This window comes from Globicephala melas, chromosome 15 (assembly GCF_963455315.2).
Source record: "Globicephala melas chromosome 15, mGloMel1.2, whole genome shotgun sequence".
NCBI lineage: Eukaryota > Metazoa > Chordata > Mammalia > Artiodactyla > Delphinidae > Globicephala > Globicephala melas.
In genome coordinates this window covers 6,357,310-6,369,862 of record NC_083328.1, presented here as the reverse complement: position 1 = coordinate 6,369,862, position 12,553 = coordinate 6,357,310, and the positions used below count along the sequence as shown (strand labels likewise).

At 40.1% G+C, this 12,553-nt stretch overlaps 1 protein-coding gene across 1 annotated transcript in view; it reads right to left on the bottom strand.

Annotated features, from left to right (window-relative positions):
- Nucleotides 1–12,091, bottom strand: part of LOC115846856 (cytochrome P450 3A29-like) — a 29,423-nt gene extending 17,332 nt beyond the window's left edge. The window contains exons 1-7 of the mRNA XM_030846090.2: nucleotides 11,973–12,091; nucleotides 11,354–11,447; nucleotides 9,368–9,420; nucleotides 6,632–6,731; nucleotides 2,355–2,468; nucleotides 2,023–2,111; nucleotides 778–926 (exon numbers count right to left, since the gene is read on the bottom strand). Coding sequence (XP_030701950.2) covers nucleotides 778–926; nucleotides 2,023–2,111; nucleotides 2,355–2,468; nucleotides 6,632–6,731; nucleotides 9,368–9,420; nucleotides 11,354–11,447; nucleotides 11,973–12,043 — 670 coding nt within the window. The 5' untranslated portion in view covers nucleotides 12,044–12,091. The remainder of the gene's footprint in view (nucleotides 1–777; nucleotides 927–2,022; nucleotides 2,112–2,354; nucleotides 2,469–6,631; nucleotides 6,732–9,367; nucleotides 9,421–11,353; nucleotides 11,448–11,972) is intronic.
- Between the last annotated feature and the right edge of the window lie 462 nt (nucleotides 12,092–12,553).

The window sequence follows — 12,553 nt, the reverse complement described above, 5'->3', positions numbered from 1 at the left end:
CAAATCTACAGATTTAACACATTCCCTGTCAGAATCCTAGCTGGCTTCCTTGTAGACATTTACAAGCTGAATTTAAAATTCATACGGAATTTCAAGGGGCCCAGAAGAGCCAAACCAATATTGGGGAAAAAAAAAAAAAGGAAATAAGTTGCAGGACTCATACTTCCTGATTTCAAAACTTATACCACAAAGGTGCAATAAGCAAAGCTCTATGACCTCGCAGCATCCAAATATATCATATAGCAGTTTTAACTGTAGTCACATTGCACATCACACCACCAGTATTTATTTATGTTATAACTCAAAGTTTGTACCTTTTGACCACCTTCATTCACTTCCCCCACCACCCAACCCCACTTCTGGTAAATCAAAACTATGAAATAGTTCTTCTATGAGTTTGATTTTCTTCTTTTTGATTTAGCATTTAAGTATTTGTCTTTCTCTGTCTGACTTATTTCACTTATCGTAATACCTTCAAGGTATATCCACATTATGCAAATGGCAGGATCTCCTTCCTTTTGATGGCTTACTAGAACTCCACTGCACGTGTGCACACACACCCACATGCACGTACATATACCTACCACGCTTTCTTCATCCATATGTCAACAGACACTTAGGTTCTAAATATTATTGCATTGTACATTTTAAGTGGGTGAATTACATGGTATATAAATTATATCTCAATATAGATATCTATAAAAGAAAGAGATGGAAGGGAGGAAGGAAGGAAGGAACGAATGAAGGAAAGAAAAAGAAATATAGTGGTCCACATACTTGAAAAGATAAGGAGTGGATCAAGGAAATCAAATCTCAAGAGCTTCTTAGTATATTCCACAAAGGGATCTTGTGGGTTGCTGAGGGAATCGATGTTCACTCCAAATGCTGTGCCAGTAATCACATCCATGCTGTAGGCCCCAAAGAAGCTGCGTAGAGAAAGATAGGAACAACTAAAATCAACACCTCTTTACTCTCCTTACCCAACACATATAACAAGAAGTGCATGTGAAATCAGATGCCCAGACAAGGCAGGTAGAGAGCCACACTCTTTCAGAACCACCTGTTGGTCCATGGCAGAGTCTATGCTACTATCACTCACACATGAGGTGTGTCTGAGGTGCCAGTGATGCAGCTGGCCCTGTGCCAGGAGGGCTGGGGACACTAAGGCAAGTTAGACGTCCCCCCACAAACTCAAGGAGCTCAGTCATAGAGGGATAGACACCCATAATCAGACAAAGTACAGTAGTGTGTTTTGACTACAGGCAATAATAGGTGTATAAGGACTGTGTCTGAGCAGAACCAAGGGTGTAAAATTAACTCGTCCTGGGGGAGTCAAGAAAGGGGACGCTGATCTGGATCTTGCCTCACCACAGAACCTGTGCTCAGAGCTGATTCCTCTTCAGTGAATTACAGAACAGTAGCACCCTGTTCTGAGTTGCCAGGAACATCATCCCTCACTGTCTTACACCCCTGCTAAGGACCCTGAAAGACCCACACTTCCTCAACTCCAGTGGTCTGTGGTTGACCTGAGGGCAGACTCATTTCTGTAAAAGGTAAAGAGTAAAAATGATCAATTCTATGGTCATCCTACCCATAGCCTGTATGAGGCCTTCTGACTTTTTGGACTGACAGAAAGGGGAGTGGTGGCAAGATTTAACATTCAGTATTTGCAGGTGTCCTCAGCCAGATTGTGAAGAGATCTAAGTTGTTCCGAGTTCCATATTGTGATGATTGTACGTCACCCACTGCCTACCAGTATGTACCAAGTCTCTTCCCTGCCACCATTCCATGCCATCCACACTCAAGATGGGTGCAGTCACGTTTCTTCCTTCTCTCCTGGCTGTCCTGCTTTTTTTTTGGTGAGCCACCTCTCTTTCTGGGATGGACCTTTGGGAGTTATACCACCACATACCTACTTCTGTCTGGTCACTACCGTAACTCAGCAGTGGGAATCTGGCTCCCTGGCAGGCAGCTGGAGGGTCTCAGTGGAGCTCAGGTACCAGCAGCCTCACCCCTACTTACTCTTTCACGGTGATGGGCTTGCCTTTCTCTGCTTCCTTTCTCAGGTTCCTCACCAACACATCTCCATACATGCTAATGATGGGGAACATCTAGACACAAAATAAACACCACCCGAGGTTAAATGTGGAGACTCAAGTCCTAGAAGGACCTGACTTTCCCATGAATGGAGAAGTGACATTTGATAAGGACTCTCATAATGTCTCTTCTAGGAGGTGAAGATAAAAGGCTATTTTAGGAAGCTCAAATTTAGTAGCCTCCTCCCTGGAAAAGGACTGTGATTTTATTTCCTACCTTATTCTTTAAGTTTCTAATTGAAAGTCCTCTTTTCTTACCTGCTTGAGCTTTCCACTGGTGAAGGTTGGACACAGCAATGATCGTATTTTCTTCCATTGTTCATCCTCAGCCAGTGAGATGGCATTTTTCATAACTCCCACTGGACCAAACGTCTAGAGTTGAAAAAAACACATTTTACCCTACATAAGTTTTGAAAGTCTCGACATTTTTGGAAATTGTGTTCAATGTGCACCAATTATTCAACAAATATTTAGTGACTGTCTACTTGGAAGCAGGCCCTATGCTAGATGCTCAATAAATATTTATCCCAAATGCATAGCTTCCTGTGAGGGTCAAGGAGACATCCAGCCACCAGACATCATTTCCAGACTTTATATGCCAATCTCCTTTTAAATGAAATGACCCACATAGTAGGAGAACTGTTCTTCCAGAGGAACAGACAGGCATAAGACCTAGTTCATCCTCCTGGGCTGTGCAAAGTACAAGGGTATTGGTGACAGATAGCCAGATAGCCTTGGCAAAGTGTATGTTGACTCAGACAAGTTCTGTCTTTACATATATCTAAAGCCTGAGCAAGTGGAAAAAGGGATGTCTTGATATGGTGATTGTTTCTAAAAACAGTGCTTAGCACTTGAAAGATTAGGAATCTATTTGCTAGTCTGAAGAAATAATGCAATTACACAAAAAACATTTTCCCCTATATTTTTTGCCCAGGATAAGAAGGAAAAAAGGTAATTCTCTATCTCAACTTGGGACTGGCTATCAAACCAAGCTGCTTGGAAATTTCCACATTCTTCCAAAATAAAATTTTGTTTTAAAACGGATATTTCCAACACCCATTCATGATGAAAACTCATCAACTAGGAGGAGAGGGAAACTTTCTCTACTTGATAAAGGGCATATGCCCAAAACAAAGCAAAACAAAACAAAACAAAAAAACTATAGCAAAAAAAAAAAAAAAAAGTCAGTACTTTGCAAAGATCAAGTAAATGAATTGAAGTACTAACTTAAAATCTCTCCATAAAATATCCCAGGCCCAAATGAGTTCATTGTTAAAATATATAAAACATTTAATGAAAAAATAACCAACCAAGAATACTTTTCCCAAAAAAGGGATCCTTCAGAAATGAGGGAGGAATAAAGAAATTTTTAGACAAACAAAAGCAGAAAGAATTTGTCACTACCAGAACAGCCTTACAAGGAAGGTCTTCAAGCTGAAAAGACAGAACACTAACTAGTAACATGAAATCATATGAAATAATAAAACTCACTAGTAAATGTAAATATATAGTCAAATTCAGAATACAGTAATATTGTAATGGTGGTGTGCAAGTCACTTATGACTCTAGGGTAAATGTTAAAAGACAAAAGAGTTTTTAAAAAGTATAGCTAAAATAATTTGTTAATAGATACACAATATAAAAAGATGTACAATTCACCCTTAATCAATTCAGGTTTGAACTACGCAGGTCCACTTACAGGTGCATTTTTTTCAATAGTAAATACTACAGTACTACATGATCCATGATTGGTTGAATCTGTGGATATGAAACCACGGACGGAGGAACCTCAAATACAAAGGAACCACATAACAGAGGACGGACTATAAGTTATATGCAAATTGACTACAGGGAAGGTTAGCACCCCTAACCCCAACACTGTTCAAGGATCAACTATAAACTATGACATCAAAAACATAAAATAAGTAGGGGAGGGAGAGTAAAAACATTCAGCTTTTGAATGAGAATAAATAGGCTGTTATATGTATGTATAAGATGTTTTCTGTAAGCTTCACTAACCAGTAAGTAAAACCTATAGTTGATAAAGAGATAAAGAAGAAGGAATCAAAGATACCACTATAAAAAAATCATGAAATAACAAAGGAGACAAGAAGAAGAGAAAAAGAAGAAACAAAGAATCTATGAAACACCTGGATTAAGAAAATGGCAACAGTAAGTCTGACCTACAATCCCTTTAAATGCAGATGAACAGATGAATGGATAAAGAAATGTGTGTGTGTTTGTGTGTGTGTGAATAATTATATATATAATGGAATGTTATTCAGCTTGAAAAAAGAAAATCCTGCCATTTGCTAAAACATGGATGAACCTTGAGGACAACACACTAAGTGAATTAAGCCAGACACAGAAGGATAAATATCACATGATCTCACTTATATATGGAATCTAAAAAAAACAAAAAAATTCAAACTGATAGTAACATAGAGAAGAATGGTGCTTATCAGAGGCTAGTGGGAGATGGGATGGGGGAGGGGGAGAAGATATTGATCAAAGGGTACAAATTTTCAGTTATCAGGTGAATAAATGGAGACCTAATTTACAGTATGGTGACTCTAGTTAATAATACTGTAATGCACACTTGAAATTTACTGAAAGAGTAGATCTCAAACGTTCATACCACTCACACACAAAAGGTAATCATGAGGGGGGATGTATGTGTTAATTAGTTTGTGGTAATCATTTCACAACATATACATATATCAAAGCATCATGTTGAGTACACCTTGAGTATATACAATTCTTTTGTCCAAAATAAACCAATAAAAAATTTTAGGTGGTGAAAGCTCAGGAAAAATGCACCATTCTTTCCCTACATTATAAAAAGTTTGAACTAGTGCCGTAAGTTCTAGCTAGTGCAGCAAGACAAGAAAAATAAATGAAAGGCATACCGATTGGAAAAGAAAAAAGTGTTGCTATTTTCAGTTGACATAATTGTCAGTATAGAAGTTCTCAAGGAAATAATAGGGAAACCTCTAGAACTAATAAATGACCTGAGCGAGTTAGTAGCATATAAGATCAACACACAAAACTCAACCCCATTTCTATATGATAACAATGAATATGTAACAGCACATTAAAAACTCACTACCAGTTACAATCACTCTAAAGAAAATGAAATAATTTAGGTGTAAATAAAACAAAACATGTATGAAATCTCTATGCTGAATACTACAGACTGCTGTGAAATGATCAAACAAAGCCTAAATAAATTGAGAAACAATACTACGTTCATAGATTCAAACATGTGACCTAGTAAAAATATAGATTGTCCCCAAGTTGATGTAAGGGTTAATTCAATTCTTATCAAAACCTCAGCAAGTATTTTGCAAACATAGATTAGCTTATCCTAAATTTGTAGGGAAAGGCAAAGGACCGAAAATAGTTAAAACAATTCTGAAAAAAATTAAGTGGGAGGGATAGTCTACTTGCTAAGACTTACTGTGCAACTACAGTCATCAAGATTGTGTGGTACTGGGGGAGGGATAGATACGTAGATCAATGAACTGAACAGAGAGTAAGAAATAGACCCACAGAAATAGGCCCTAATGATTTTTGACAATGGTGCAAAAGCTATTTAATGAAGGAAGGAGTCTTTCCACAAATGGTGGAGGAACAACGCAGACATTTACAGGCAAAAAAAAAAAACCCAAAAAAAACCCCAAAGACAAAAGAACTATGACCTAAGCTCACATGTTATACAAAAATCAACACAAAATGGATCATAGACTTGGGCTTCCCTGGTGGCGCAGTGGTTGAGAGTCCGCCTGCCGATGCAGGGGACATGGGTTCGTGCGCCAGTCTGGGAGGATCCCACATGCCATGGAGTGGCTGGGCCTGTGAGCCATGGCCGCTGAGCCTGCGCGTCCGGAGCCTGTGCTCCGCAACGGGAGAGGCCACAACAGTGAGAGGCCCGCGTACTGCAAAAAAAAAAAAAAAAAAAAAAAAAGATCATAGACTTAAATGTAAAACATAATACTATATACTGTTTAGAGGAATAAGGGAGAAAAACTTTGGAACCTAGGACTAGGTAGAGGTTTCAGACTTGACATCAAAGGTACAACCCATAAAAGAAAAAATTGACAAAACTGGCCTCATCAAAATTAAAAAAAAAAATTTTGCTGTGCTAAAGACCCTGATAAGAGGAAAAGACAAGGTACTCACGGTGACTATAAAAGAATAGTAGGAGGGGGTGTTATGGTGATGGAACAGTTCTGTATATTGATGGAGGTAGTTACACAAACATAAATACATGATAAATTTTCATACAGCAACACACACGCAAAAATGAGTGCACAAAAAACTGATTAAAACTGAATAAGCTCTGTGGATAGAATCAATGTCAATTTCCTGCTTTGATACTGTACTATAATTTTTCAAGATATTATCATTGGGAGAAACATGACGAGGGTACATAACATGTATTTTTTTCTTTTGAGAACATGCTGTGAATTTATAATTATTTCAAAATGAAAATTTAATAATTAATTAATTAAAAATTTAAAATGCATGCCTACCCGCCGGTTTGTGAAGACAGAATAACATTCTTTCACTAGCACTGTTTTGATCATGTCTAGATCTGTGATAGCCAACACGGGCTGTCGACCATCAAAAAACCTGTGTAGGGAAAACAGAGCTGATTAAACTTAATGAGCCAGTTTCTGCAGCTGGAGCCACAACCAGAAGTCCAGATTTTCAACTAGATGTTACATAATCCCTACTACTAGAGATCATGGTTAGAAATAACATTAAAACATGGGTTAGGGGGCTTCCCTGGTGGCGCAGTGGTTGCGAGTCCGCCTGCCAATGCAGGGGACACAGGTTCATGCCCCGATCCGGGAAGATCCCACATGCCGCAGAGCGGCTGGGCCCGTGAGCCATGGCCGCTGAGCCTGCGCGTCCGGAGCCTGTACTCTGCAACGGGAGAGGCCACAACAGTGAGAGGCCCGCGTACCGCAAAAAAAAAAAAAAAAAAAAAAACATGGGTTAGGTCTAGGTGGTGTGTGTATGGGTATTTCCTATACCAACTTCATAATTCTTAGGGCTTTAAAATATTTCATATCAAAACATAAGTTAGCTTAGTAAATAATTGAAGGCAAGTTAATTAACTTGAAACAAAAAAATAATTAATTACGGAGAGTCCACCCATTCTGTCATTTTTGAAGATATATCAAAAGCATGAAAAATGCAATGATGTAATAGCTGAAACTTGTAGACACACTGATCATAAATATGTACAATGTGTCTGCAAATGGAAGAAGATCAAGAATGCTCAAAAGTGAAAGTAGGATTATGAAAGGTTTCTTTGCTCTATTTTCAAAAATACACTTACTTTATACTTTTTTAAAGGAAATCATATTTTAAATAACAAGGAGATATCCTTGGTAGCATCAAGGATTTGAAACAAAAGGACTGAGAGAATCAAGTAATTCAGAGGAACATGTATAAATTCATTTTTAAAATATTTTCTTTTCACTATTTATATTTATTCTTCGACATGGGTTCCAAGAGGGCCTAGGGCTCCATGTTGGTGACTGACATCCATCAGCAGCTAGGCAGGTCCACTTTTGACACATGTACCACACAAAGCTGACTCCTCAAATGTGACACATCCCAATTTGGCCTGATCTCCTGACTGTCAGGATGCCCGTTCATGGGAATGGGCCACTGGCATGAGGTTGACTCTAAGTTAATCACACTGTCTTCCGGCATTTTGTTTCCTCTATCAATCGTTTGCAATGGCTAGAACACAATGGAAGGTTTTCTGCATGTTACCTATTATTCCTCTGACTTCACACAGGAATTTCAAATGGTTTTGTGATCACATATAAAAATGGATGAGAACCAGTGCATTATTTCCCCCCCCCAAAAAATTCTAAAACTCAGAGGGTTTAAGTGGGTGTCATGTGCATTTAGTGTTGAAGCAGTGACGGAAGGGATTGAGGAGGCACTTAATCTGCTTTTTCATCTGACTGACCATATTTCTTGGATGATTTCCCTTCTTCCCATCATGTTTTTTCAAAAACACCTGGGTGGAGAAGGGATAGTGGTTTGGGGTGACCCTTTATACTCATGATGTCACTCCAGCCTTAGTATTTCTTACACTCTGAGTTAAAATTCAGATTCTTGGGCCCCATCCCAGATCCTCCAGGTTCAGTGTTGCTGGCGGGTGGGGCCCAAGGCTTAATTTTTAACAAGCCCTCCCAGGTGGTTCTTATTTACACCTAAACATGAGAAACATTTTCTAAAAAGAGAACTGGGATCTACTATGAAAGAGTGACTCCATCCAGAGCTCAAAAGTACTAAATGTTGGAGGGGCATTTGGAGCTGGTCCAGTGGCAATCCAGTGCTACGTGTTTTTCCACGCAATCACGTTGCCTTTTGGGGCCATGGCAACTCAGCAGAGCCCTATGGTTTCTGAGAACTTGATGAGAGAAGATGAAGAGGTACAGAGAGGAAGAACTTTCTCCCACTTGCTTTTGGCAAATAGTCACCACGTTACACCTCTCCTGCTGCTCGCACCAAACCTCCAGCAGCTGCAAAAGGGACCAGCCACTGCAATCAGCTGGGGCCACTCTACAAAATCATCAAGTCCTTCAGCCCATCGGAAACACTATGTGTTAGAAATATCCCACATCTCTTCAAAGTCAGAGGAATAGAGTAGTTAAAGCAATACCAGTATACACTTCTACTGAAAAGTCTTGACTTAAAAAAAAACAAACTAAACTACATAAGTGCAGAGAAATTTTTAAAAAGCTGAGCAGAAATGGTTTCCTTTTCTTGTTACCTATACCCCCGAGTCCTTCTTTGAAAAGGACATATTAAATCCAAAATTTAGGTAAAGGAGTTTTGGTTTTTAATTAAAAGTGAATCATGTGGGAGACGATAAAAGCATACATTTGTGAGCAGATATTAGAATGTTCTGGAATAATGCATTTTATGCAATTAAAGGTGCCCCAAGGAAGGAAAAAATGGCGAAGGGGGGAAGAGCAAGGTACTGGGCATAAAGTGATGTTAGGAGTCCCTGGGCCTCAAAGTCTGGAGCAAAGTGATGACCTGTGACTCTCCAGGCCTGACTCAGACTGTGGACCTGGACACCTGGTGACATCTGGCATCCCTGGTAGAACAAGCCTCCAAAGCTTTACGATAGATGACTTCATCCTAGGAAGCTCTGGACTGAGACTGTCCTCCACACCACAAGGGGGCGCCACATCATAACAAGTCTACACAATGGAAGTTTCCAGAATACTCACCCCCACATTTTCCCATACTTTTTAAAACATTTATTGTCAAAATCCCAAATACCCTGCAAGAAAAAAAATTGGATTATTAGTTTAAATGTATTGAACTTTACCTCTAATTAGCACAAAAATTACTTGAATCGCATGGTATCAGGCTTCCTATTTCCCACTGGCAAATGCAAGGAAACACTTTTTCAGAGACATCTTAGGGGAAAGAAGACAAAATAGAGGAGATATTTGAAATGGAGAATTTAAAATCACTCGAATTTTCTTTGAGTATTGTAGATACTAAACACTTACCCTTGTCAATGAATACTAATTACTCCTTGTCTTTCTGAGGGTTTTTGCTTGAGCACCGTGTTGTCTCTAAAATCTCATAACCCTCTGAGTTAATCCTCCAGGGACAAGTGAGAAAACTGAAGCTGAGGGTAAGAGTTTCCTACACACACTTGCATCTCCTAGTTAAGCAGCCTTTTCATTTATCTCATGAGCCCCCTCTAGAATTCTAGCAGAATAAGGGAGTTAAGGCGCCAGTAACTTCTTTGGGTCTAGCAGTAAACAAAACATCTAGGGCGTGTGGTGAGTGATAAAGTGAGTGAGTGAATGAATGAATGACAAAGTAGATCGCCTTCTAGTTTTCCAGCTCAGCACGGAAAAGATGGGGAGATACCACAACTACACAAAGGACAAAGGACAGTGCAATTAAAACACTTGCCCTGAGTTTTCACTTCTGTAACTTAAAAACAAACAACAACAAAAACCTTCCTGTAGCTAACTTTCTGCTGTGATATTTGATGGTTTAACTATGCAAAAGAAAGTCCCAGAAATGTGGGTCTCGGAGTGCATCTACTAAGGAGTTCATCCGGGAAAGGTGGAAAATAAATTATTGCTTTTTCAGAGAGAAAACAGTTCATGAAGTTCACAGACAGTAATGAGACAATGAAGACCTCAGTTGGGAGAATCAGGATCTGAGAAACAAGGCTTATGTCTGCAGGAAAGGAAATCTGAGCCAGAGAGCAGCCTACACACAAGGCTCTGCCCCCTGGACACATGGACGTAGCTCATGACCTTCATTTCAGGGGCCAGGCCCTGGGCAAGGCATCAGAGCTGGATTAATATCAAGGCTCAGCCAGAATTCATAGTCCATATGCCACCTAGTACATTCTGTTCAGTTAAATTAAAATTTTAATAATTTTGCCAAATCCTGTCCTTTCTAGTGATTTTCCATAAGTAATTCTGCCTTGTTTTTTTGTTTTTTAACCCACAGTTCATTTAGTAGTTAAATATCTGAAGTCGAAGACAACCACTATCCAGTCTCCGTTATACTCTCTCTCTGCTCAAACTCATGCATGAGGTGCCTCCTCTGAAGACACAGAAGTAAAGCAGAAAGTTCTTGTTCCATCTCTCAAATCTCCAAAATAGTCACCGGTACAAGAGGTGGATTAGAGCATGGAAATAACTTCTGGGGTTAGCAGTTCTTGAGGGAATTCAAGTATGTGCAAATTACTCAACGGTGAGTACTAGGGTTGCCTCAGAAAGTGAAGTTTCCAATCAATCCAGGAGGAATTTCTTTTAAAAGGGTACCCACAGCACATGCTAGCAAAAGGAAAGTCTGACTGTAGTGTAGGCAGCTTAATAAGCCACGACCAGGCACCCTCTTCATGCTTTTCTCCTAATACTAAGGGGATGGTGCCTTCCTGGGAATCTGCACCTGGCAGAAAGAAAATCCTCTTCACAATACTCACCAGATGGAAAATCAAGTCCTGTGCTGAATCAGCTAGAGAGCTGGGCTGTCTGAGGCCGCAAAACCTGAGGCTCCTAACAGCTGAAAATGGAGCCATGGGGTAAACTTGGCCATGTGCTGAGTGGAGCCTATGGTGTCGTTTCTGGAAAGCATGAAACTTCAGACCTTTCTCTTGAGAAGGGGAAATTTTATCATGGAACTCAGCTGAGATTTGCAACCAGAAGAAGCAAAGCTGGAGCTCAAACATCACGCACCTTTTGGTAGGACAGAATATTTCCAAAATAAGGCAGAGGTGTTGGCCCAGGAATCCCCAGCTTCTTAAAAAGTCCATGTGAATAAGTTCCATATCTATAAAGTGAAAGAGGAAACCAGGTCACAGGGATTGTGTAGTAAGTGCTGGAGCTGGCCAGTCACTGGCTCAGAACTGGACAGTCAACCTAGGGAGGTAACATGTAGGTGATAACTAATAACAGTGATTCCAAAAGTGATATTACATCCACTCATCACCTCCTTTCCCACCTGCACTGTGAGACCCACAAAAAGTAATGATGATTAGATAAAAGCAGCTGAAGTCTTCACCGTCCCAATCCTAGAATGAATACTTGATAAATGTTTCCAATTTGAGTGTTCCTGAGAAGTTGAAGCAGGAATCTTCCAGGGAATTAATCATGTTTATTAGTTACTTGACTCTTCCATGATTTGGAGATTCTCATTCTAGGTAGAAAGGGGAAAAGGTTTTTTTTTGGTAGTACCCAAAGCTTTAGCAACTTCTGGTCCATTAACTTGGATCTTCAAAACAGACAAGGAAAGGGAGACCTGATTAGCACCCCAAGTCCAAGATCACAGAGGAGACAAGCCTGGACAGTTACTCACATATAGAGAAGCACGAGGATGGTAGCCAGGAGAACCCAGGTTTCCGTGGAAAAGCTTGAGATTGGGTCCATGGCCACTTTCCTCTGAGTTTCCCTCCTCTGAGTTTCCTTTCAGCTGTGTGTGCTATTCTTTGCAGGCCTTTGAGTGTGGAGTTTCCCTTCCTGGCCAGTGGAGATTCAGTGAGGCTGGAAGGTTTATGTTCTGGGAAGGGGGTGGAGCTGGAGCTGCAGCCAGTAGAAGGGCCACCTGTGCTCCACCTGCATGAGCCCTCCCTGCCTTGATGGTTGGCAAAGCATCAGGGACACTCCAGTTCGACGTCCTTTGAGTTGGTATCTGTGACAATTCAATATCAACTCAATCAGTGTTATCAGTAAGCCCAACTATTACAGAAACTCACATAAAGCCACTGACCATATCTCCTCTAAACTACCCTTGTCCCCATAACTGCCCACACTTTAAAATACCTGAAATTCTTCCAACAAGCTAGGTCTACAGATCTTTACCCATACAGTTTCCTCTGCCTAGAAATGTCCTTGTTTCCTCTCTAAGTCTCCTGTTCATCCTTCAAATCCCAGCTCAGA